General features: G+C 32.7%; 2 protein-coding genes, 1 long non-coding RNA gene and 1 other non-coding gene across 8 annotated transcripts in view; 3 read left to right on the plus strand and 1 right to left on the minus strand.

The window, feature by feature from the left end:
• Nucleotides 1-1,411: 1,411 nt before the first annotated feature.
• LOC131151278 (membrane protein PM19L-like) lies at nucleotides 1,412-3,151 on the plus strand. The gene is made up of 3 exons (XM_058102532.1): nucleotides 1,412-1,541; nucleotides 2,535-2,712; nucleotides 2,938-3,151. Exons 1-3 carry the CDS (start codon nucleotides 1,412-1,414, stop codon nucleotides 3,149-3,151), a joined length of 522 nt encoding a protein of 173 aa, XP_057958515.1.
• On the plus strand, nucleotides 2,018-2,141 carry LOC131152516 (U6atac minor spliceosomal RNA). The gene has a single exon (XR_009136012.1). It is a non-coding gene; the product is annotated as a U6atac minor spliceosomal RNA (small nuclear RNA).
• A 19,102-nt stretch (nucleotides 3,152-22,253) lies between the features above and the next one.
• On the minus strand, nucleotides 22,254-23,356 carry LOC131151802 (membrane protein PM19L). The gene is made up of 3 exons (XM_058103219.1): nucleotides 23,092-23,356; nucleotides 22,823-23,000; nucleotides 22,254-22,711 (listed from the first exon to the last, which is right to left on the minus strand). The coding sequence occupies exons 1-3, from the start codon at nucleotides 23,219-23,221 to the stop codon at nucleotides 22,483-22,485; spliced, it is 537 nt and encodes a 178-aa protein (XP_057959202.1). The 5' UTR covers nucleotides 23,222-23,356; the 3' UTR covers nucleotides 22,254-22,482.
• Nucleotides 23,357-24,230: 874 nt separating this feature from the next.
• LOC131152199 (uncharacterized) overlaps nucleotides 24,231-26,662 on the plus strand; it is a 31,365-nt gene continuing 28,933 nt past the window's right edge. For 4 of the 5 annotated variants that reach the window (XR_009135884.1, XR_009135885.1, XR_009135883.1 and 1 more), the window contains exons 1-2: nucleotides 24,333-24,677; nucleotides 24,910-24,967. This is a non-coding gene — a long non-coding RNA (uncharacterized LOC131152199). Of the gene's footprint in view, nucleotides 24,678-24,909; nucleotides 24,968-26,662 lie in introns of all 5 variants that reach the window. The other variant, XR_009135886.1, reaches the window with a different exon arrangement.

The following is a 26,662-nucleotide window of genomic DNA, read 5'->3' on the forward strand; positions in this document are numbered from 1 at the left end:
AGGATCTTATTGGAAAAAACCCCCCTCAAAGCCGATACAAGTGAGATCAAAAAATGCCCCATTGCCCTTTCTAAAATCATAGAGACACCCCTAGCACAAAAATCAAGAAAATCATTATCTTTTAAGGTTTAGAATGTTCCCAGATTTTTCAAAATTTTATAGAAATTTATTTGGAGCACTATTAACATTTTTCAAAATTTACTAGGATTTTTCCAACAATTTTTCTTCATTTGTTCGAGTCAAAATAACACAAAATAAATTTTTTTATTTTTTTATGACTTTCAAAATATTTTTTCGATTTTTTCCTAATTTTTCAGCAATTTTTCAAATTTTTATGAACTTTTTTTCAGTTAAAAATTTAATGAATAACAAAAATAAATAATTAAAATAAGTAAAAATAATAATGGATCGATTCGGGGAATGGGGGCGAAAAGCCGCGTATCAACTCAAAGTGAGAGCACGTGGCAACATATATATATATATATATATATATGGGGTGGCATCAATATGACATCACCTTGGACAGGTGTCACCATCAAGGGACATTTGCTTTTTTTACTTTGAATATTTTTGAAAAATAGAGGTAACGTCATGCTAACATCATTCCTACCACGTGTCAACCTTCAGATGACCTAAAACAATATACATAGATTGCTAACATGGTGCAAACCAAACCAAAAACACATTTCAATGACTCATATTGGGCCACATCGTGCACTTGAAGCTTAAACCAAATTGTGCCACATCATACCCCTAAGGTATTTTCTTTACCCCTGATGTATTTCAATAACTTGAGGGAGAAAAACAAATAAGATATTAGGACAGCATGTGCGCAGTCCGTGCTATCCGTCTCCTCAAACCAATAAGGGAAAGAGATCATATCAAAAAATAACAATAATAATAATAAAGGGGGGATAAAGGAAGAAGTCAAGAGCAAGTTTGTTAGATTGAACGAGACTAACGGGTTTCAAAACCTGGGCCATGCCGGGGCGCCACACCAACGTACAGGGAGCGCGCCAACGTAGGTGCCACCTTTTTGCACCATTCATTTCGAGGACAGGACTTCATGCAGTTGTTACTTTAAGACAAGTGTCCTGCAAATCTCTTGTTCTTCGTGTCCCGGCGACACGTTTCACCAGAAGTATTGGGCTGACTTTGCTCTTCTATATATTATATAGCTGCTGCTACTTGCAAAAACTTAAAGAGAGGAAGAAGAAATGCATAGAGAATTGAAGAAGAGTGGTGTACATGTTTCTGTGTTTGCAGCCTAGCTAATAGCTAGAAAGAGCGTGAACTTTGTGGTGTATTGACAAGAGCAAGAGAGAGAGAGAGAGAGAGAGAGAGAGAGAGAGAGAGAGAGAGAGAGAGAGGAATTGAAGGAGGAAGGAGGGTAAAGATAGAATAGGAAAGGATGGGTGGAGGAGCTGGAAGATACGTAGCAGGCCCCCTGCTGCTTCTTAATTTGATAATGTATATCGTTGTGGTAGGCTTTGCTAGTTGGTGTCTTAACAGGTTCATCAATGGCCAAACTCACAACCCTGGTAACTTCTCCTTTCAAGCATGCTCTGCTCCCCCTCCCCCCTCCCCCCCCCCCCCCCCCCCCCCGGCCCCACCTCTCTCTCTCTCTCTCTCTCACGCACACACACACACACACACAGATATACACATTAATTGAATGTTGTTTTAACTAGGAACTGCTGCACTTAAAAAAAAAGAAAAAAGAAAATTGTGCATGTAACTCATACATTGAATGATAGAGACTTTTTTTTTTTTAAGATAAGTTTGGAAGCCTATTTAGTCAAGGTCAGACAAAGAAAGTAGCTCACATCGATTTTTGTCTTCAGCTTCCTTTCAAAACTGAATATGAAACCTCTAGCGCGATCCATCCATTGTTTGAAACTCTAATTATTGTTTGAACATAGTAAGAGAATGTATGAGAGCATAAGTTTAAAGTTGTTGCTAGTTTAATTTTTTTTCAAATTTTGAAAAACATCAATACAATTATACAATTGTTTTGTATTTATCAAAAAGAAGAGACCGTGGGCATCTCCTTTGACAAGGACAAAAATAGCCTTTAGGTTTTTTTGTTGCGGACATAGGGTTAAGGCTTTCCCCTTCAGTACATCTTACCCAAATTTTCTTTCCAAAAAAATTATCCAATTAAATGTAAATTCAAACTTCAAAATCCATACTCGATCTCAAATGCACTACTTGATAAAATTATTCAGTATAAACTTCATAAGTGTAAATTGTAGTCCAATAATATATATTAAGCCTTAATCAAATATTATCCTTTATGTGGGTCTCTTTAATCACTAACAATGATACATAAACAGTTAAAATATAATTAAGTTATTTATGATACATAAAATATTAAAATATAATTAAGTTATTGGTTAGGTATGCATGACATTTAGAATGAATTATTCACATGTATTATAGAAACCTTTTATACATAAGTACACATTCCGATTTGTTTTTGTTATATATATTGACGGACATAAATGTAACGAGAAAAAAAAAAAAAATTTCAGGGTTCGGAGGAAATGGTGCGACAGTGTTCTTCCTGATCTTTTCGATCTTGGCCGGCGTGGTAGGCGCGGCATCAAAGCTGATCGGCAGCCATCATATCAAGGCGTGGAGGAACGATAGCTTCGCATCAGCGGCATCAACCGCTGTCGTTGCATGGGCCATCACTGCCCTAGCTTTTGGGTAACAAATATTCATTAATTTACCACTTTATATATATATATATATATATATATATAGAGAGAGAGAGAGAGAGAGAGAGAGATTTGATGAATCACCCTACGTTCAACTATATCAACCGTGTTCGAAGGATATCTCTTTTTCTTTTTTTTTTTCTTTTTGAAAGGTGTATTCGAAGGATACCTCGTGCATGCATGCACGCTGTTTTAACAGTAAGTAATCGTGCAGGTTGGCATGCAAGGAGATACATATTGGAGGGTACAGGGGATGGAGGCTAAGGGTATTGGAGGCATTTATCATAATTCTAACCTTCACCCAGTTGCTCTATATCGCGATGCTTCACACTGGTTTGATGGGTAGCTCCAGTCGAGACACTGTGGGCGTACCTCCAGGCGACCCCATGCACGGAGGTGGTACTCCGGGCACCGGATCTAGGGTTTGAAGCTAGCCAACACATGGAAGCAAACAGCTAGTTCGGGGATTAATTATTCTTTTAAATTGATTTAGTTTTCATTCATGGTTTTTGGTTTGTTCTACAATTTCTTCTTTGTTACATATATGGGGCCAAATCTTACATGAGATAGCTAGGTGTAACGTATATTGAATGGCTTCAGGGATGACCAAATAAACGGATCCTTCATAGAAGGACACTGTTGTTATCATTGAGCTGGTGGCCCTAGCTAGCTAGCTTATTATTTCATGTAATTCGATCTTAATATGAAAATCTTGCTGTAGTTTTATAATGGGAATGCATGTTTCTGACCATTTCGATGGCCGTGCAGGATACGTACCTTAAGGCGTGAAGGCTCAACTTTGGAGTTAATCCTCCATAATTAGGAGCATAGATTTTAAATTTTAAATTTTAAATTTTAATTTATGTAAATTTGAATATATATATATATATATATATATATATAAAATATAAAATTGAATTAAATTTTTTTTAAATCCACACTAATTAAAGAGAAAAATTTAGAATTCATGTTCATAAACACTACATATAAGTAAATTGGATCCACCAAGCTATTCATAGAATGCTAATTAAAGAACTGAAAATGCAATAATCTGTAGTCAGTCAACATATGCTAGGCACCTATTAATCAATCAACCTTTCCTAAATCTCAAAAGAAAGAAAATTTTTCATATAATTAATTAATTAGGAAACTTGAAATAGAAATTAGAAAATTAATTGCATTGGTTGATGTCATTGGAGATTGAATTAACGAACCTAGCAGAGAGAGATCTTGCTTTCATAGTTCAGAATACATAGTCTTTTCTTTCCTTTTCATTTTAGCATCATCAATAATTTTCTAATAATTAGAGAGAGAGAGAGAGAGAGAGAGAGAGAGAGAGAGAGAGAGAGAGAGAGAGAGAGAGAGAGAGAGAGAGAGAGAGAGAAGGTTATATGCCTGAAGGGAGAAAGTTGTAACTATCTTAAATACTAGTGATCTCTTTGGTAATTGGCAGTGAGCTTTTCTCTACATGCTTTCCTTCTTCACCTTTTTTTTTTCTCCTTTGTTTTTATTTCCATTTGCTAACAATCCATTTTGTATGTCGATTAAAACTATGATGTATTGGTAAGGAGGATCAAGATCAAGTAGCTATTTATGTGGCTAGAAATTTAGGATGGTCGAAATGTGATCCTAATTGGCATCGACTCTAATTTTTGTTTTTTATAAAGGCCCTTTATTAATAATTTGTAAAGATATGGTCATATTGCCATGAATTTTCATCAGACCGTGTGCCCTATCACCAGCAAAATAGTGAACAATTCATTGGTACAAAGTTCCTAATCAATTTGGTGTTTAGAATATCTCTTTAATGATTAAGTTAAATCAAGCATACATGATGAAGAAATGGAATTGAGTATGTCAAAAAGAATGCTTACGTATATGCTTTTTTCCTTGACCTTCTCTATTATACCCTTCTTTGGAGAGTCTTTAGTTATATATTCAATATTTTTTTAAGTTATATCAACTTTGGATTCTTGATCATATACGTTTGATTTTAGCTTATCTCTTTTTTTTGACAAGCCTACCTTGTCAAGGATAAGCCTATTTTTAAATGACATAAGCCTATATATATGTAGAAACGCTCTTATATATGTAGTTTGTAAGTTATTGGTGGGTGGAGTTCTAGGGAAAGGGGAGTCTTATGATCCCCCGTAACTCACATGAAGACGTAATCACTTTATCATACATTAGTTATTAACTTTACTATAATCCCAAGAGGGGTGGCGGGGTGAATTGGATATTTAAAAATTCTATTCCTAGGTCAACTAACCAGCAACAGTATTTCACAAACTTAGGGTCAATCTAGAACGTGTAAGAAGTAAGCCAATAAATACAACTGTAATTAATTTTCTCCAAATAAATTAAACAACCATGCACAGTATAGTAAAGCAAATAAAATAAGGATGACACCAGATGTGTTATTGAGGTTCAGAAAAAGTGTCTATGTTCTTGCCTCTAACTCGTAAGCCTAGGGATTTCACTAAAACTCACTTAACGGGTGGAGCGGCACCGTATACAACACTAGGTCAAATTACCAAAGCTGACATCAACCTTTACAATCAATTCTTACGAGCTAGATTAACACCCCCTCAGGTCACACCTGGAATACAACAGATAATGAAACACAATTTTCATGTACAATATACGTGCTTCTTTAATAAGCAGATTTGTACCAGTATAACCAATGCACTTCAATATGATAGGATATTATAAGCTCAATGAAGATTATATAACTACTCTCAAGATAATGCAAGTATAGCAATCACAGTGTGAGAGTGTATGTGTAGGGATCTTTGATTCAAAATAACAATATCAATCACAATGTTCAATATCAAAGATTTGAAATAACCAAGAAAAAATCTCATAAATGTTTTTCAAAAGATAAGCACACAGGATATTTTGAAAACCAGCTTGTCAAAAATATTTTCTTCACAACACAAGACAAGCTCTTGAGTCTTGCAACACGAATGCAAAGACTCACTAGCTCAAGAAAGTTTTCCCAAAATAAATTTATGGATTAAATCACCAGGGAAAACTTTTTGGCTTAATCTCACAAAAAAATGAAAATCAATCCAAGTATATAAGAGTGTAAGTTCATAGTAACAGTGTAGGTTTTCTCAAGATACTCTCACCAAAGACGTTTATGGCAAAATGAATGAGTAAGGGTGGAGTATGTAAGCTTGTATGTGAAAGAAGGGCTCAAGAAATTTTGGAGGATACTTTTGATAATCAAAGTCTTAATAAATCCCTAATTTTCCCAAATGAAGGTATATATATAGCTTTTGATAAAAATATAACTATTTTGACACAAAGGAAATTTTTAGAAAAGTTTAACCAACCTTTTTACCCTAATTACCGTAGTTAAATTAAGGCAACCTGAGAGTTTCAGTCGCCCGGTCCTTAGGGTCGGTTGCCTGATCCTTAGCTGCCCGTCCAGCTGACTGACTCTGAAAAATGAACTATCCAGTCATCTGTCCAGCCGACTGACTCCATGAGATTTTAAATTTTGAACCTCAATGGGAAAATTCTAAAAATCTATTTTTCAAATGTGAACGTTATAAAAACTTGGTGGACACTCCAAGTAACTTGGGGGACAAGGAAACTAATCCTAATAAGTCTATAAATACTACCTTAATCCCAAGAAATTAATAACTAAGACAATTACACAGCATGCTTGCAATCAAACTCTCAATCTCTCTCAACGTTCTATTACTCATACTCTTTCTGGGAGATACCTTCTGAATTTTTTCTGAATCACAAGCATACGGTTCTCATACTGAGTTTTCTCAATCACTAAAGAACCCTTGGTGATCTCTACACTTGAGCTTTAATTTTATTTCATATTGGTAATTAAATTCTTGAAGTACATAGTGCTGTAATTGTACTAATCTGCTATGTTTTGAGAGTATTCTTGTACGCAATGTTTACTTCATATTCTTTGTAGTTCTTGGACAATTTGAGGTGTTTGGATTGTTGACCAAGCATGAGGCATCATTTGGAGAGGCGGGATCTAGCCTAATTGAAGGAGTAACCGAGTAAGGGGCATCGCTTGGAGAGGCGGGCTCTAGCCTACTGAAGGAGTGTGTAATTGTGTTGTTCCGCTAAAAAAAGGAACTAGTTTATTGAACCCTTTGGTGGTTTGCCAAAGGCGAGAATGTAGGCTAGGAATAAGCCAAATCTCATAAAAACTCGGTGTCACTCATTTTCCCTTACTCTCTTTAAATTTCAGCAAACATATAAATTGCATGGATGTTTTAAATTTCTTAATCATATATACTACATAATTTGGAAATTAAATAAACTAAAGTTTAAATTGGTTTTTGGGATTGCGGAAATCGAAAGAGAGTATGTTGGTTGATCAATACTTTGGGAAAACCTCAAAGGGAGTACATTGATTGGTTAACACCCAAAGAAAAATTAACTGAGAGTTTATTTAAATTCTGAGTTGTGTAGACACCCCATTTTTACCCAGACCCAATATATGTATTACTATTATTATTATTATTATTGTTATTTTATTATTATTATTTTATTTATTCTTATTATTATTATTATTAATTTTCACTAATCTTATTATTATTATTATTATTATTATTATTATTATTATTATTATTATTATTATTATTATTATTTTTCATTAGTATTATTAATATTACTTTTATTTTTATTTTTTACGTCTATTTTATTATTATTATTATTTATTATTTTCATTATTATTTTTATTATCATTATTATTAGTATTTTTATTACTATTATTACTATTATCTTATTTATTATTATTATTATTACTATTATTCTTATTTTTCATTAGTATTATTATTATTACTTTTATTTTTATTTCTATTTATATTGTTTTTTATTATTATTATTATTATTTATTATTTTCATTATTATTGACATTATTTTTAATTATTATTATTATTAGTATTTTTACCTTTATTATTACTATTATTATTATTATTTTATTTATTTATCTTTGTTACTACTATTATTATTATTATTTTATTATTATTATTATTTTTACCTTCTTATTATTATTATTATTATTATTATTTCCTTATAACCATAATAGTAGTATATATTATTTCCAAAAAAAGAAAAATACCAAAAACCGAAAAAGGAAATGTTTTTAGGATTTTTTTTCAAAAATTATTTTTATAAGAGGGGGGCGCACACACAGCCAGGGGCAGCCAGCAGCGCACAGCCAGGCCAGAAAATTTTTCGGCTTCTTCCTCTTCATCTCCTTGCCGGCCAACCCAATTTCCCGGCTCTTCTCTCTGATTCTCTGCCCTCTCCAGACCTCTCTTCTCTCCATCTCTCCCTTCCCTCAATCCCCCTAACTCTTTCTTCATCTCGCTCAAGCCTCCTCTGCCTCTGCAACTTTCCAACCCCTCCGTCATTCTTCTCCCTGACTCACAGCCACCTCTCGGCCATCACAGCAAGCCAGCAACCATCTTCCTCAGCTTCTGCAGCAGTCCTGCTCCCAGCACCGGCAACACAGCCACCCGAGCACACCAGCAACCACCGCAGCAGCCATCCATTCCAGTAGCAGCAGCGAGCCTCCCCGGCAAAGACCCAGCTGAACCTGAATCTCCGACAGCCTCCAGCTCTCTGCAACAATCCACGGCCAGAACCACCTCACACCAGCCACGGCTTCATCATAGCTGCAATCCCACATCACAAGACAACCCAGCCGTCCACCCGAAGCCCAGCAACCCCAGGAGACCTGAAGACCCCCTCCTCTGTCATGCCACTGCAGTAGCAGCAGCCCAGGCAGCATCATCTGCTCCAGATCTCCGCGAGCCTCGACGGCAAGACCTCCCGGTGCCCCCTGCTCCATTCTCCGACAACCCCCTTGGTAAGTTCCCCAGCACACACTCACTCACTCGCACACAATACACACACACACACTCACACTGTGCCGGCACAATGCATGAAATATATATATATATATATATATATATATATATATTTATATTTTATTATTATAGGAAGTTTTTTTTTTGTGATGATTGTTCCATTAATATTCATATGCATACTTTTTTTTATTGTGGAATTTATATTGTAGGAATTTGTTAATGTTTGATATCTAATATTGTTGTAGGGTTTGGATTATTATTTAATATTTTATCTTTATCATATATCCTTATTTAGTGTTGTATATTTGTTTAAAGTACTTATATTATCGTTGTATTTTTTTTTTGTAATCATTTTTATTGTTACATATTATTTAGGGTGTTTGTTTTATTGTGTAGACATTATTTAGGCTTTTTGATGTATTTAGGATATTTATCATGATTCTTATTTATGGGATATTTAAGGATTTTGTGTATTATTGTTTATTATTTAGGATTGTAATATTTACGTATGTTCATGATTCTTGATTATTTACATTATTTTCACGATATTATCATTTAAGATTTTGGTTATTGTTTTATGTTAGGGTTTTGACTATTTTACGTTATTAGGGTTTTGAGTGGTGTTTTATCTGTCTCTATATTGTTATTGTCTATTAATTTTAGGGATTAATTGTTTCCATATAACTTGTGTATTAGTTTTAGGAATTGTTACGTTTCCAAATTATTAGTACATATTTTTTAGGATTTTTGATTTATTTCCATTTTATTGCACGTTTAACTTTTTAGGGTTTGATTATTTCCATGTCGTTGTATATTTATTTTTAGGTTTGTCTAAATGTTATAATTTCGTCTTATTTGTTTCCATGTTTGTTTATATTCAACTTTTAGGGTTTGACCTATTGTCATATTTCCTTTATTGTTAATATTAGAGTGTTGTTAGTGTTATGTCAAAATCTTGATTATTTATAATTAGGGCTTTTGCCTGTATTTGTTAGGATATGTTATTATTATAGTGTATAGTTATTTAAATTATGATGTATATGTATTATTAGTCTAGTATTATTATTATGGTATAATATTTACGTGTTATGGTATATATAAATATTAAAGTGGTATTATAATATTGTATTGGTATTTATGTGTTATTAATATTGTGAGATATACATGTGTTATTATTATAGTAGTATTGTTATTATAGGTCATGTATTATCATTATAATATATTAGGGCTATTATTATCACATATTTTTAGAATTTTCAACTATATCTTATGTTTATATTTCGTATTGTAGTATCTTAATATTTTAGTATTACTATTTTTTTTTTATCTTTGTTAAGTTTAAATTATTATATCTATTATCCAAAACCTCTCAAACTAGTATTTTCATACTTAGGAAAGCCCATAAAATTTGTAAAATTTGGGAGTGTATTTAATAAAGTATTTTTTATTTTTAATCCCTATGATTTTATTGCGGGGGTATGAGCCTTCGGGCATCACGTACCCTAAGCTATGAGGGAATATATATGTATATATTATCTTCATTTATTTTTTTTTACATGTATTTAAAAATTCATAAAAAGGAGTAATTTAAAGAATTATTAGATTAACTTAGGGATAATTTCAAATTAATTAGGTACCGTTCGTAAGAACGGGCGCGTAGGGGGTGCTCGTACCTTCCCCTCGCGTAACCGAACTCCCGACCCCAACTCTGGTAATGTAGACTGATTCTACCCCTAATGGGGTAGTAATCACGTGTTCTAACCACACTAAAGGTTAGTGGCGACTCCGATATCTATGTTTTTACATGAAAATATTAAAATGATTTTAATTCCTCCGTTCGGGGCACACGCGCGCCCGGGACGTCGCGACAAGTTGTTTGGGATTTGAGTTGTGGTTTGCATTGAATCAAATTACATTCACTACAGGGCTTGAAATAATCATATACACAGGGCTGCATACAACTAAATATCTTGAATTATTGGAAAAGCTGTGAATTGTCAAAAGAAGTTGCATATTATATCTTAATTTGGATATTGTTGTTGATTGGTTGGATTGAATATTGATTTTGAGGACTGCTTGTTTATTTAAGTTTTTATTTAATTGTGTGGTTGTGGATTGAATAAAGGAATAAGCTTTTGCTGAATGTTTGATAAATCATCAAAAGGTTAAGAATTCATAAAAGATTTATAAGAAATTTTAATAACCCAATTCAGCCCCTCATTTGGGACTACACCTTAGTTTTCAGTTCCATTTGCTTTAATCCATTCCGATGTGTGAGGACCCTCTCCTGTTTCTACTGCATCTAGAATACGCTGGTTTGTAATATTTGTTGATGAATGTACTTGCATGACTTGGATATACTTGTTAAAACATAAAGACGAGGTAATGAGTGTGCTCAAAAACATTTTATGTTATGGTTTAGACTCAATTCTCAGCCAAGATACAGATTCTCTGGTCCGATAACTAGGGATTCCATGATTATTTCCAACACCATGGAATTATTTATGAAACTTCTTGCCCACAAACTCCTCAGCAAAATGGTGTTTCTGAGCAAAAAAATCGACATATACTTGAAATTGCTCATGCCCTCTTACTTGACGGCCACGTTCCCAACCGGCACTGGGCTGATGCAGTTGTTACAGCCATGCACCTCCTCAACCGTATGCCATCCAAAGTTTTGGATTTTAAGAAACCCTTTTAGGCTTTATCAACTTATGTGCCCTTGCCCACAATTTTAATGATTCCTTCCTGGATCTTTAGATGTGCAGCTTTTGTACATCTCCATGAAAACCAACATAATAAACTTGATCCCTATGTTGTTCGGTGTCTTTCTTTGGGGTATGTCGTACATCAGAAGGGATATTGATGCTATGAACCAATCACCAACCGCACCTATGTTACTATGGATGTAACGTTCCTAGAATCTGACACGTTCTACTCTCCCCCAATATCCAATTCTTCTTTTCAGGGGGAGATCCAAGTTGAAGAGCAAAATTGGTCAAGATTTGATCAGCTGGGGTTTAATGACATAAATACAGTAGTCAATAGGGAACTTGATAAAACTCCAGATACATCTCCAGAGGATGGAGCAATATCTACACCACCTGAAGCTGAACATGAATCCCCTTACTCCTCAATACTTGAAGAGCTATCTCCTGAGAATATCCCTAAGGTAAACTCTCCTATTACACTTTCGACTAATAATGATATGAATGCCTCTACTGGTTATATTTGACCTTTTAGGCATAATCGTGGAAAGCCACCAAATAGGTCCCAGAAATTGAGGAATGAAGGTCAAGGTATCCAACTACCAACTATTTAAACCCCTAAAAATATTTGCACACGAACTTTCCTTGTGCCATGTTCCCACTAATTTTCAGGAAGCTCTAATAGACCCTAAGTGGACCTAGGCTATAAAAGAAGAGATGGAAGCATTACTAAAGAACAAAACATGGGCTCTTGTGTCGTTGCCTAAAGGGAAAATGATGGTGGGGTGCAAATAGGTGTTCTCCATCAAACACAAGGCAAATGGATCTATCAAATGATATAAAACAAGGCTAGTAGCAAAAGACTATACACAAACATATGACGTCGATTATTAGGAAACTTTCTCACTAGTTGTCAAGTTAAATACAGTTAGAATCTTGTTATCTCTAACAGCAAACCTTGACTGGCCGCTTAATCAGTTTGATGTAAAGAATGCCTTTCTTCACGACGATCTTGAGGAGGAAGTGTATATGGATATTCCACCAGAATACACAACAACCTCAACGACTTAGGTTGTGTGTAAGTTACAATGTACACTCTATGGACTAAAGCAATCACCAAGAGCATGATTTGGCCAATTTAACTTGGCAATGAAGAAATATGGTTTTCAACAAAGCAACTTAGACCATACACTCTTTTTGAAGCATCAACTAGGCAAGGTAACAACATTGATAATCTATGTAGATGACATGATCATTATAGGAAATGATTCAGAAGAAATTTTGAAACTCCAAGAGTAGTTGGTAACTGATTTTGAGATAAAGAATTTGGGAGGACTCAAATATTTTTTGGAATTGAAGTGACTAGATCAAATCAAGGCATAATTCTCTCCGAGAGAAAATATATACATGATCTACTATCTAAGGTGGGATTATTAGAGTGTAAACCTGTAGAGACATCAAAAGTCCAAAACCACAAACTTGGAAAATATCTAGATCAAGTGCCAGCAGACAAAGAAAGGTACGAAAGGTTAGTTGAAAAACTTATCTACCTCTCACATACTCGCCCAAATATTACTTATGCTATAAGTATAGTTAGTCAATTCATGCATTGTCCTAGTGAGGATCACATGGATGCAGTGATTAGGATTCTTGGATATTTAAAATCATCTTTTGGAAAAGGACTTATGTTTTCAAAGAATAATCATCTAAGGTTGAATGAAGGATATGTTAATGCAGATTGGGTAGGAAATATCTTGAATAGAACGTTCACATCAGGTTACTTCATGTTGGTTGAAGGGAATCTAGTTACATGGAGAAGTAAGAAACAAAAGTGGTGACATTATCAAGTGCAGAAGCCAAATTTCGTGGAATGACTAAGGGTTTCTATGAGCTACTTTGGTTAAGGAGACTATTGATGGAAATAAGGTTTGCTTTTAGTTCCGAGATAGATCTATTTTGTGATAATAAGGCAGTTATTAATGTTCCGAGATAGATCTATTTTGTGATAATAAGGCAGTTATTAATGTTTCTCACAACCCTATTATCGCACAAAACATTCACAAAACCTTGAAGCCAAGTAAATGAGGGGGTGTTAGCGTGAGTTGTTATGCTTCCAAACAGGGGTACTTCCCTGTTCCAATCAGCCATAATCTCTGTATAGGATTTCTATAAATATGTATTTCCATCCTTGTAAATTGAAGTGAAGAAATAAATATAGTATTAACATCTTTTGCCTCCGGCCGATGTCATTTGAGATTTTAGATGCCAGACGTTGGGAAAATAAAATATTGGTTTTAAAAGAAAATATTCCTGAAATACAAAAAACAGTTGCCACAAAAATTATGCAAGACAACGAAGGAAATGTTAAAATAAACTTTCAACCTTTACTCACAAGAAGTCAGAGTCTAGGGCAAACCTCTAGACAACCAATTGATTTAGGAAGAAAAAGTATTTCAAGTTTCTACACTTATGCTGAACCAAATCTAACGAACCTTAAGCTAAAGGGCGTTGACTTTGGTCCAGAAATACTTCAAGGATATTATCAAGAAATCCCTGAATCAAATTCCCCAACAGAATCACAAATCTTAACAGAAGAACAAAGAGAAAATCTTTATAAAGAAAGAAAAAATGTTACGGTCATTAACAAAGAAAAATTCAAACCAAATATGGAAAGAATTGAGAAAGATTATTATCATGAACTTAATGCAAAGAATAAAAAATTATTTCTCAAAAACTACAACCAAAAAGAAAGATAAGAAATTAGAAAAGAATGGCTCAAAAAGATGAATCAAACAAAAGAAGACATTCCTTTCTTCAAATTTGTCAAAGATAGGCAAACAATAAATGTTATTCAAAACCCTGTTAAAAACTGGAAAACTACTGATAACTACTTTGTCAAAGCTGTACACCCTCCAGAAAATTCAATCAAATTCGATTATAAAGGAAACGAAATTTTAGCCTCACCTTACAAAGAATCCAAAGGTAAAGGAGAAATTGATCAATTAATTAGTCAAAATAATTATACAAATCAAATGTTAAGATCAATAGCTTCTCAATCAACAAGAATTGAAGAGCAATTAGAAAACCTTACTGAAATAAAAACTTGTAGTACTTACGAAAAAGGTGAATCAAGTAAATCAAAAATAGAAGAACCAATTGAATTCAATATAATTGATCATAATCTTAAGAACTTCAACTTTGACAAACAAAATGAATTACTCATTAAAAGAATTGACGAATTAGTTAGCCAAACCTCAAACTTAAAAATTAATACAATAGCCAAAGAAGAAGCCATAAATGCATTTACGGAAGAAACTTTTGACATAAATAAGATCAAAGACTGGAGAAGTCAAAGTCAAAGAACTTATTATAAAAAACCTACACCACCAAGTCTTTTATCAGAAGAATCAAATGATTTACTTCCACAGAGAAACTTTCAGGGAAATGAAATTCATGAATGGAGGATTGATGGTCTTACAGAACATCAACTTTATTCCTTTTTACATCAAATGGCTATGGCGGCAACTACCTACAAGCTACATTCACATAAGGCCACTGAGGAACAAATAGTTTTTCTTCTTACTCATGGTTTTACTGGAACTCTTAAAGAATGGTGGGATCATTATCTCACTCCGTTTGAAAAAAGACAAATTTACGAATCAAAGAAAGTTAAAGAAGAAAATGGAATTGCTACCCAAGAGAGTGATGTTGTTGCAGCACTTATTTGGTCAATTTTTAGACAATTCATAGGTGAACAGAGTAGTCAGCATGAGAAGAATAGTATTATTCTTCTTAACCTTACTTGTCCAAAATTATCATACTTTCAATGGTACAAGGATACATTTATTGCCAAAGTTATGGGAACACTAGATGGAAGATCTGGCTTCTGGAAAGAAAAATTTATTAGTGGATTACCAAAACTTTTTGCTCAAAGAGTTAGAGATCGTGTTAAAGAGACATTAGGAACAAATTATGAATCAATTACTTGTGGTCAAATCGTTTGTACAATTAATCATGAAGGTCTTAAGTTATGTAATGAGCTTAAAATGCAATCTCAGATGAAGTCTGAATTTAAAAGAAATAAAGGTGAACTTGGAGACTTTTGTGCTCAGTATGGGTACGAGAAAATTCAAGCACCTTCAAGAAAACATTTAAAAAAGAATTATAAAAAATACAAACCATCCAAAAAATACTATAAAAATTACGACAAAAAATATTATAAGAAGAGAAAGAGAAAGACCGAAGAAACTTCAAAGCCTCAAAGGAAAGATAAACCTCAAAAATTTAAGAATCAAAAAACATGCTTCAAGTGTGGTAAAAAGGGACATTATGCAAGAGACTGTAGAGTTAAACAAGAAATAAAAGAACTTAACATAGGAAAGAAATTAAAAAGACAAATGTTGAATTTAATTATCAATAGTGATTCAGAAGAATCAGAAACCTCTTATTCTAGTTCATCTGAAAAGAATTTATTAATGAAATTATTTCAAGTTCTGAATCTCTTAGTACTTCTTCAGAAGAATCTTGTCAAGAAGACTTAGGATTTTGTTTTTGCAACAAATGTTCAAAATCTGTTAATGTTATTTCAAAAACCAACGAGATTATTTTAGAAATGATTGAGCACATTCAAGAACCAGAGATTAAAAATAAGTACTTACAAAAATTAAAGAGAAACTTAGAAAAAGATAAACTTCCCAAAATTAATGAAGGATATAACCTCGAGGAGATAATTAACAAATTCAAAACCAAAGAATTACCAAAAGAAAATTTAACCATACAAGACTTACAAAGAGAAGTTAATCAAACTAAAGAAGAGATAAAGAAGTTAAAAGAACAAGGTGGAGAATTTAAACAAGAAATGCTTCTTTTAAACTCAGAAGTTGAAAAAATTAATAATAAAGGGAAAGAGAAAATCATTTCAGATGATGAAGATGATTTTCAAATTAATCAAGGATTTCTTAATTATTTATCAAAAGTCAATATTCATAAATGGTATTCTGATATTAAAATCGTAATTAGCAAAGATTTTATTCTTAAAGGATGTGCCTTACTTGATACAGGAGCAGATCTAAACTGTATTCAAGAAGGTCTTATTCCTACTTGTTATTATGAAAAAACAAAGGTTCAATTATTTAGTGCAACAAACTCTACGCTCAAAATACAATACAAAATTTCTAATGCTCATATTTGTAAAGATAACATTTGCCTCAAAACTACTTTTGTACTTGTCAAAAATAAGCAACAAGAAATTATTCTTGGAACACCTTTCTTTACGATGATATACCCTTTTTTAGTAAATGAAAAATGAATCTTTACGTCTATTTGTAATCAAGAAATTACGTTTGAATTTATTGATAAAATGCATGAAAAGGAAATCAATACACTTAAAGATTTAGGAACAAGCAAAATAAATCTTATTCAAATTTGAGGCAAAACTGCTTTCAAACAAAATTACCCCACTGCTTTCTAATTGCTTCAAATTGAAAGCAGTTTTATTCATTGACTGTAGAGTTAATCAAATTAATAGTCATCAACAAAGGTAAATTTGATGTCCAAGAAATCTAATATTGGTTTGAAATAATTTAATCTTTGGTTTAGAAACAACTAAACCATTTTTCTTAACAATGTTATAAAATATGTTAAGATGCTTAAAATGTTGACTAATTGACTCCGAGTATACAAGGACATCGTCAATGTACACAATGGTAAAGTTTGTATAGTTAGTAAAAATTTCATTCATAATGTTTTGGAATTCTGAAGGGGCATTTTTGAGTCCAAAGGGCATCACGTTCCATTCGTAGTGTCCGAATGGCACTGTAAATGCCGTTTTGTATTTATCTTCTTCAGCAATTTGTATTTGCCAAAATCCTGATTTCATATCAAATTTTGAATAAATTGATGCTGTATTAAGTCTGTTGAGTAAATCTCTTTTATTAGGTATGGGGTACCTAATCCATTGTAAAGCTTTATTTAAAGGTTTATAATTTATAACAAGTCTTGGAGCACCTCTTTCTATTTCAGCTTGATTCTGAACATAGAAGGCAGCACAACTCCAAGGAGATTTACTTTTTCTAATAAGTTTTTTGTTAAGTAATTCTTGTATTTCTTTTTTGCAATATTCGAGTAATTCTTTATTCATTTGAATTGGCCTAACTTTTGTAGGTATTTTTTCATCATTAAATTCTTTTGTGTAAGGTAATTTAACAAAATGATTTTTCCTATTCCAAAAGGCATTTGGTAATTCCGAACAAACATCTTTTTCAAGTTTTTCATGAAATAAATTAATTTGTTTTTTAATTTCTGGAGTTTGAATTTGTTTTTCAATTTTTTTATGATAAATTTCTCTTGATAAGGATTTAATATGTTTTTGTTTATTTTGAATAAGATTTATTTTACTTGTTCCTAAATCCTTAAGTGTATTGATTTCTTTTTCGTGCATTTTGTCAATAAATTCGAACGTAATTTCTTGATTACAAATGGATGTAAAAATTCCTGAAAAAGGGTATATCATAGTAAAGAAAGGGGTTCCAAGAATAATTTCTTGTTGCATATTTTTGACAAGTACAAAAGTAGTTTTGAGGCAAATGTTATCTTTACAAATATGAGCATTAGTAATTTTGTACTGTATTTTGAGCATAGAGTTTGTTGCACTAAACAGTTGAACCTTTGTTTTTTCATAATAACAAGTAGGAATAAGTCCTTCTTGAATACAGTTTAGATCTGCTCCTGTATCAAGTAAGGCACAACCTTTAAGAATAAAATCTTTGTTAATAACGATTTTAACATTAGAATACCATTTATGAATATTGACTTTTGATAAATAATTAAGAAATCCTTGATTAATTTGAAAATCATCTTCATCATCTGAAGTGATTTTCTCTTTCCCTTTATTATTAATTTTTTCAACTTTTGAATTTAAAAGAAGCATTTCTTGTTTAAATTCTTCACCTTGTTCTTTTAACTTCTTTATTTCTTCTTTAGTTTGATTAACTTCTCTTTGTAAGTCTTGTATGGTTAAATTTTCTTTTGGTAATTCTTTAGTTTTGAATTTGTTAATTATCTCCTCGAGGTTATATCCTTCATTAATTTTGGGAAGTTTATCTTTTTCTAAGTTTCTCTTTAATTTTTGTAAGTACTTATTTTTAATCTCTGGTTCTTGAATGTGCTCAATCATTTCTAAAATAATCTCGTTGGTTTTTGAAATAACATTAACAGATTTTGAACATTTGTTGCAAAAACAAAATCCTAAGTCTTCTTGACAAGATTCTTCTGAAGAAGTACTAAGAGATTCAGAACTTGAAATAATTTCATTAATAAATTCTTTTTCAGATGAACTAGAATAAGAGGTTTCTGATTCTTCTGAATCACTATTGATAATTAAATTCAACATTTGTCTTTTTAATTTCTTTCCTATGTTAAGTTCTTTTATTTCTTGTTTAACTCTACAGTCTCTTGCATAATGTCCCTTTTTACCACACTTGAAGCATGTTTTTTGATTCTTAAATTTTTGAGGTTTATCTTTCCTTTGAGGCTTTGAAGTTTCTTCGGTCTTTCTCTTTCTCTTCTTATAATATTTTTTGTCGTAATTTTTATAGTATTTTTTGGATGGTTTGTATTTTTTATAATTCTTTTTTAAATGTTTTCTTGAAGGTGCTTGAATTTTCTCGTACCCATACTGAGCACAAAAGTCTCCAAGTTCACCTTTATTTCTTTTAAATTCAGACTTCATCTGAGATTGCATTTTAAGCTCATTACATAACTTAAGACCTTCATGATTAATTGTACAAACGATTTGACCACAAGTAATTGATTCATAATTTGTTCCTAATGTCTCTTTAACACGATCTCTAACTCTTTGAGCAAAAAGTTTTGGTAATCCACTAATAAATTTTTCTTTCCAGAAGCCAGATCTTCCATCTGGTGTTCCCATAACTTTGGCAATAAATGTATCCTTGTACCATTGAAAGTCTGATAATTTTGGACAAGTAAGGTTAAGAAGAATAACACTATTCTTCTCATGCTGACTACTTTGTTCACCTATGAATTGTCTAAAAATTGACCAAATAAGTGCTGCAACAACATCACTCTCTTGGGTAGCAATTCCATTTTCTTCTTTAACTTTCTTTGATTCGTAAATTTGTCTTTTTTCAAACGGAGTGATATAATGATCCCACCATTCTTTAAGAGTTCCAGTAAAACCATGAGTAAGAAGAAAAACTATTTGTTCTTCAGTGGCCTTATGTGAATGTAGCATGTAGGCAGTTGCTGCCATAGCCATTTGATGTAAAAAGGAATGAAGTTGATGTTCTGTAAGACCATCAATCCTCCATTCATGAATTTCATTTCCCTGAAAGTTTCTCTGTGGAAGTAAATCATTTGATTCTTCTGATAAAAGACTTGGTGGTGTAGGTTTTTTATAATAAGTTCTTTGACTTTGACTTCTCCAGTCTTTGATCTTATTTATGTCAAAAGTTTCTTCCGTAAATGCATTTATGGCTTCTTCTTTGGCTATTGTATTAATTTTTAAGTTTGAGGTTTGGCTAACTAATTCGTCAATTCTTTTAATGAGTAATTCATTTTGTTTGTCAAAGTTGAAGTTCTTAAGATTATGATCAATTATATTGAATTCAATTGGTTCTTCTATTTTTGATTTACTTGATTCACCTTTTTCGTAAGTACTACAAGTTTTTATTTCAGTAAGGTTTTCTAATTGCTCTTCAATTCTTGTTGATTGAGAAGCTATTGATCTTAACATTTGATTTGTATAATTATTTTGACTAATTAATTGATCAATTTCTCCTTTACCTTTGGATTCTTTGTAAGGTGAGGCTAAAATTTCGTTTCCTTTATAATCGAATTTGATTGAATTTTCTGGAGGGTGTACAGCTTTGACAAAGTAGTTATCAGTAGTTTTCCAGTTTTTAACAGGGTTTTGAATAACATTTATTGTTTGCCTATCTTTGACAAATTTGAAGAAAGGAATGTCTTCTTTTGTTTGATTCATCTTTTTGAGCCATTCTTTTCTAATTTCTTATCTTTCTTTTTGGTTGTATTTTTTGAGAAATAATTTTTTATTCTTTGCATTAAGTTCATGATAATAATCTTTCTCAATTCTTTCCATATTTGGTTTGAATTTTTCTTTGTTAATGACCGTAACATTTTTTCTTTCTTTATAAAGATTTTCTCTTTGTTCTTCTGTTAAGATTTGTGATTCTGTTGGGGAATTTGATTCAGGTATTTCTTGATAATATTCTTGAAGTATTTCTGGACCAAAGTCAACCCCCTTTAGCTTAAGGTTCATTAGATTTGGTTCAGCATAAGTGTAGAGACTTGAAATACTTTTTCTTCCTAAATCAATTGGTTGTCTAGAGGTTTGCCCTAGACTCTAACTTCTTGTGAGTAAAGGTTGAAAGTTTATTTTATTATTTCCTTCGTTGTCTTGCATAATTTTTGTGGCAACTATTTTTTGTATTTCAGGAATAATTTGATGGTCTGTTTCGTTTAAGTTTGTGAATTCTCACTCTCCCCCAACTTGAATCTCATTCCATAGAAGTTTCTTGGGATGAGAGGCAAAGGATTTTCTATTATAGTTGGCTTGTAACATAAGAGTTTCTCCTTTTTCACTTGTTTGGATTGAATTTGGTAATATTATTGAAGTTGTTGCTTTATAATAGAATTGATAAATAAGTTCAAGATTTGAACTTCTTGAATCCATATTATAACCTTTAGTCTGAATATCTAATGTTAATAGTTTGTATAATGATTCATCATTAAGATTTGCCCTAATATTTGGATAACATTCAAAATAAATTGGACTTTCAGCAATATTTGATTCTAACATCCCTAAAAGGGAGTCATTGAATTCATGATGCCTGACATTACGAAGAACAACACAAACTGGTTTGTTAAGTCCTGCTCTTGTTAAAGGAAATAATCTTACTTGGATCATTCCTATATGAAGCCTATCATATTTTGACTTAAGAGATTCTAAATCTTCAAGACTAAAAAGTCTTTTCTATTGTCTTGCTTCACAGGTTGTTAATGAAATAGATTTGTTAATTATTTTAATAAAGTATTCCTCTTCATTTTCAATAGATCCTTTATGTTTAATAATTTGACTTTCGTGTTTAGTCATTTTCCAAATTCTATTTGAATCTTGATTTGGTAAGCTTTTACTATTCCAATTTGATAATCGTCTTTCAATTTTGCCAAGTGATATTTGTAATTCTTTTTTATCAGATCTTTTGCTTGTCTCAATTCGTTCATTCTTATTTTCTTTTAAGAATTTTCCTTTGTTCATGATACTTTGAACTAGTTCATCCATCTTCTTTTCGAAGCTTTCAAAAGTATGTATGTTTTGGGTTTTTCCTAATCGAGAACGGCACCGGGACCACCCTATACGCTCTCCTGGTTTCGGCGGGCTGACCAACGGATTTTCACTAGTTTACCAACGCTTAGCGAAAATCAAAACATACAGGTTTAGAAAACTTTTAAAAAGATCAATGAATAAAACTTGTAACAAAGGGATGAGTAATTCATTTCTATAAATATGTATTTCCATCCTTGTAAATTGAAGTGAAGAAATAAATATAGAATTAACATCTTTTGCCTCCGGTGGATGTCATTTGAGATTTTAGATGCCAGACGTTGGGAAAACAGTGGTGCCGAACACATGAAGCATGCGTCAGGTGATCCCTTGTCTAAACATGTCTTGGCCTTTAACGTTGAAGATCCAATTTATGGTGCCCGACTTACAAGGAATCTGTGCATATATTTTTCTTTATTATTATTTTTTATTTTTAAATATCACGAGAAACAATGAATTCTAAAGTTTTTTTGACGTCCCAAACAAACAATCAAACATTTGCCAATGTGAGTTCAACTATATCCTTTAAACCATACCTTCAATCGACTGAAAATCGTAGCGTCCTCTGTCATCAAGACCCACCATGAAAGAAAAGACAAGAACAAAAATGATTCATTTGCATTACCAAACACCTTTATTTTTCAACCAAACAATCATCATTACATTGAAACATTGCGCATACAACTCCAAAGACCACCATAACCACCACACACTGTACAAAGCCACCATCCATACTTCGAAACCCCACCCTAAAACTACATACAAGATGAAAGATGAAAACGATCCCTAATCCTCCGATGACACCTACAGCAAGGAACCCTATGTACTCAGACCCTAGTTCCAGCAACTCCAGCGCCGCCTTTCTGCAAGGGGTCGCCGCCCGGGACGCCATAGTCGGAATCACGATAGCCCGGACCGTACTTGCTGCTGACCAGACCGGCATGAACCGTTGAGAGATACATCAACTGGGTGAAAGTTAGAATTATTATGAAGGCTTCCACCACCTTGAGCCTCCACCCCCTGTTATGCCCTATGTCTATCTCCTTTATTGCAAATCTGTACAATTGAAACACGAAACCAACTTCAGATCTTAAAACCTCAAGAGTAAAACTTAAAAATGATTAAGATCGAGCAGGTGAAGTATATATAGGATGCAGCTGTGATTACCCAAAAGCCAGTGCAGTGAGAGCCCATGCTACAAGTGAAGAAGATGCAGCTGCAGCCAGACTGTCATTCCTCCATGCCCTGATATGGTTTGCGCCAGCCACTTTGGACGCTATGCCGACGACCCCGGCCATGATTGAAAACACCAGAAAGAAGAAAGTTGCACCGTTCCCTCCAAACCCTTCAAATATAATTAATCAAGATAATTTCTTTGGTAATTGATCAAGAAAGATTCTATGGAGAGAGAGAGAGAGAGAGAGAGAGAGTGGCACCAGGTTGGTTGATATTGCCATTGATGAACTTGTCGATACAGGAACTTGCAAAACCCACGACTATAGCATACATTGTAAAGTTGAGAAACAGCAAGGGAGCTGCTATGTTCCTTCCGACCGTCTGAGCCATAATTAAAGTTGAGCGGCAGCAGCACTAGTCTGTTCGATTTCTATGCTCTTGTGCGTTGGGTACGATGAAAGAAAGAGGAAGAAGGTGCAAGGGCTATATGGAAGAGATAAGGGCATGCGGGAAACGAGACGTGTCAACCAAGACATGCTTGCGAGTGTGAATTTAGTCCGAGTGGTGGACACTTGTCAAATGATGTCGAATGACGTGCTTCTGAATGGGTCCGTGTCTCCCTACCCTTCGCGAAGGATCCCTTGGAGCATTTATGTTGCAACTGCCCACAGGATGATTTTGAAGCCTAGGGAGAAATTGTTACGTGTATCGGGTCTACCACCTTAAGTATAGGCTAATCTGATAAAGAAATGATAGTTCAGTAAATTAAATAATATTAGTAAATTATAATTAATTAATTTATAATTAATTTTCCTTCTTAATATTAAAAAAAATCACAACTAGTAATTATTTTAAAAAAAAAATTAAGTTTGAGGTGTCAACTTAATTAGTAGTTCTTGTAGATTAATTTGCTGTGCATTAAAAAATTCATCTTTTATTTAACAATAAGTGTTGAGAAATTATTAAATTAATTTTTCATAAACAAATTAATAGGATTGATTTAATTTTTTAAATATTTATAAAATTATCCAATCATATGATTGTTTAAAATATATTCTAAAATTTTGTTTGGCTTAACTTTAATATTATAAAATATAAATAAATAAAAATATTATACTTTTCATATGAAAGAAGCATATAAAAAATAATATTACATTCAATAAAATAAATGATAACTTATTTTATTTTTAATATAAATTTAAATAGATGAAAATTGAATAGTGGAAAAATTTATCATCTAAAAGTCCCATGTTTTGTGAAGATATGTACTTAGTTATAAAGAAAAATAATTATATATATATTTAAAAATTTTAATTATAAATTTTTTTGAAATTTTTTAAAAAAAAGTTAAAAAAGAGTTCAATTTTTTTAAAATTAATTTTGAGAAGGAAAATTAATTACGAATTTTACTTTTATAATTTTTATAAGAAGGGAAATTGATTATGATTTTAATTTTTTAAATTTTATTTTTTAAAAAAGTTATGACTTGACCAGTGTATAAAATTTTCATTGTTTTAGTTGGTTCATATAATCTACGTAATAATATATCTCTCATCTGTATAGGTGATCTTCGTCCGTTCGATCTCGGAACAGCCTAATCTGTTCATCCTGAGAGCCGAAGCATCACCAATTGCTTCTTCCTATCGCTATTATGATCCACTAACCAGTCCCAAGAATTTTTCAAAGACAGGTTGGAGATGAATTTGGTTTGCGTTGTAGGGCAGCAATTCCACTTGTCGCTCTCTCTTTCTCTCTGGATGCCAAAGATCGAACAGGTTTCCACATGCTGAAAATCAAACAGATGCTCAATTGCTTAGATCATACAAGCCTCGATTCTTCCTCTTTAGTTAATTTTCTTCTTCAACTTTAATTTTTATTATTTATTTATTTATTTTTACATATCAGCTCCCATTTTCCAATGGGTTTCTACGCTGGCTTCTTTAACTTCAAAGCCTTTGAGTAAATGCCTCTTTCTCTTTTTTGGGTACCTCAGTATTTATAGAAAAGATGCTTGTTAGTTTCATTATGTATTGAAATATATTCTCACATGCAATTTTCATTACCAACTCCTGTATCAGCTCTCAAACAGAAAATTTGTTCATAGGCACTTTGAAGCTAATTCACAAGCAATTTGAGGTACGTTTGATTCGATTTACGTAGTTCTCACACCCTTTAATCCATTATTATTTTCTGTTAAGTCCTTTGCAGCTATTATTTTTCTGTTAAATCAATTATAGATCTGATGACTGTTTCATAGTTTGTGAGCTTCTGTTCTAGCCTGAGTTCTATAGATGATTGTGTAGATTTCTGTTATGTGAAATGCCATTTTTTGTTGCCAGTGTTAAATTCCCTCATTATGCATCTACAATGTTTATGATATTTGTCGGAATGAAGAAGTGTGTGTAGGGTGTTTGATGAAATGCTCTTGAGAAATGGAGTGATTGGTTGTTTAGAATTGCAATTAAACATTGTTTGAGTATTGTAGATGTACTATTTTAAATTACGTGGGTTTCTTTGCTGATGTGGTGAATAGTTTTCCAACTGCATGCTCGTGCGGCATTATATTTTTTCATGGAGAGGGACAGGATTACAATGTCATTATAGAGGGGAACCAAACTCACACAGAGGAAAGAATATAACTGGAAAGCACAGAAAAATAAAAATAATTTCTTTACAAAACAAAGGCACAATTCAAAATTACCTTTTATTAGATTCATGCCCATCAATTGATTATATAGCAATTAAAAACAAGTATGAGCACTAATTAGATCTCTTATTCTTTCATAGCCCCAAGAACCAATTCCATTACATACCATCAGGGGAAAAATATCCAGCAGGCTATAAACCCTTGCTATAGGCAGGCATGCAGTATGGTATATACAGTACACGATGCCTAGATGCCAAACTCCTGGTACACTCGCAACCTAATAGTTTCATTTGGAAAGATAACATCTGGGTTCCGTATATGTGAATTAAGTGCAGCCAACTGAACCCAGTGGAGTTCTGAGCACCAATGGGGTTGAGAAGAAAAGAGAGAGATGCTTTGTTGAAATGGAGATGAGTGTCATGAGAAGTTAAATGGGTGGATTTGATGATCCAGATTGAGAAGAGTGAGATAAAGAAGAAGGAAGAAGAAATTGTGAAGGAAAATACCAAGAATACAGTGGGTTTGAAGAAGAAACTTTTTTGGCTCTTCATTAATAATCCTGTGCTTTCTTCTTCATTTTTTTTTTCTTCCAATTGATGAATGTAAAGAATAATTCATGGGTTGATCTCCCTCCCCATCGTTAGTACAGTTGAAACTGTTCATGAGGAGGAGGCTGGATTTATGGCATCAGAGATGGCGCACAAAGAGGGAGAGGAAAATATGGAAAGGAAGGGGCCAAAAGAAAGGAGAAAGAAAATGACATAAAAGAGTGGCAGATAATGTGGTGGTGTTGGTCACTCAAAGAGAGTGCAGTTACAGGGAAAAAAAAAAAAAATTCTGGATTACTTCAAGATGCAAGTGTCTTGCTTAGAAATGGATAATATTTTTTAAAAAACTCATATTTTTACGAATTCTGGCTTCTTAGATTTTCCTTTTTGTGTTAAAATTTCAGAATGTTCTTTCTTGAGAAGGGAAAATTTTGGTGGTTTTTAGTTCTTAAAAGCAAGAAAGGTGTTAATGGAAGGCTAACCAAAAAGTGTTCTGTATTTATCTAGGTCATTTTTTGTTTTCAGTTTCTATATTTTAAATTTAGTATGCAAAGAAAATTAGTATTTCCTTGCAAACAATGAAGCAAAGTTCTCTAGCAAAAATTCTTACTATTCTCGGGAGTTGTTTTTCTCCAT

Source organism: Malania oleifera, chromosome 3 (genome assembly GCF_029873635.1).
Source record: "Malania oleifera isolate guangnan ecotype guangnan chromosome 3, ASM2987363v1, whole genome shotgun sequence".
In the NCBI taxonomy this organism is placed as follows: Eukaryota; Viridiplantae; Streptophyta; class Magnoliopsida; order Santalales; family Ximeniaceae; genus Malania; species Malania oleifera.

Coding starts and splice junctions, on each gene's coding strand:
- LOC131151278 (XM_058102532.1), top strand. CDS start 1,412: ATGGGTGGAGGAGCTGGAAGATACGTAGCAGGCCCCCTGCTGCTTCTT. Junction 1,542..2,534: donor TGGCCAAACTCACAACCCTG/GTAACTTCTCCT, acceptor AAAAAATTTCAG/GGTTCGGAGGAAATGGTGCG. Junction 2,713..2,937: donor ATCACTGCCCTAGCTTTTGG/GTAACAAATATT, acceptor GTAATCGTGCAG/GTTGGCATGCAAGGAGATAC.
- LOC131151802 (XM_058103219.1), bottom strand. CDS start 23,221: ATGGCTCAGACGGTCGGAAGGAACATAGCAGCTCCCTTGCTGTTTCTC. Junction 23,001..23,091: donor TGGCAATATCAACCAACCTG/GTGCCACTCTCT, acceptor TTATATTTGAAG/GGTTTGGAGGGAACGGTGCA. Junction 22,712..22,822: donor CTCACTGCACTGGCTTTTGG/GTAATCACAGCT, acceptor TCAATTGTACAG/ATTTGCAATAAAGGAGATAG.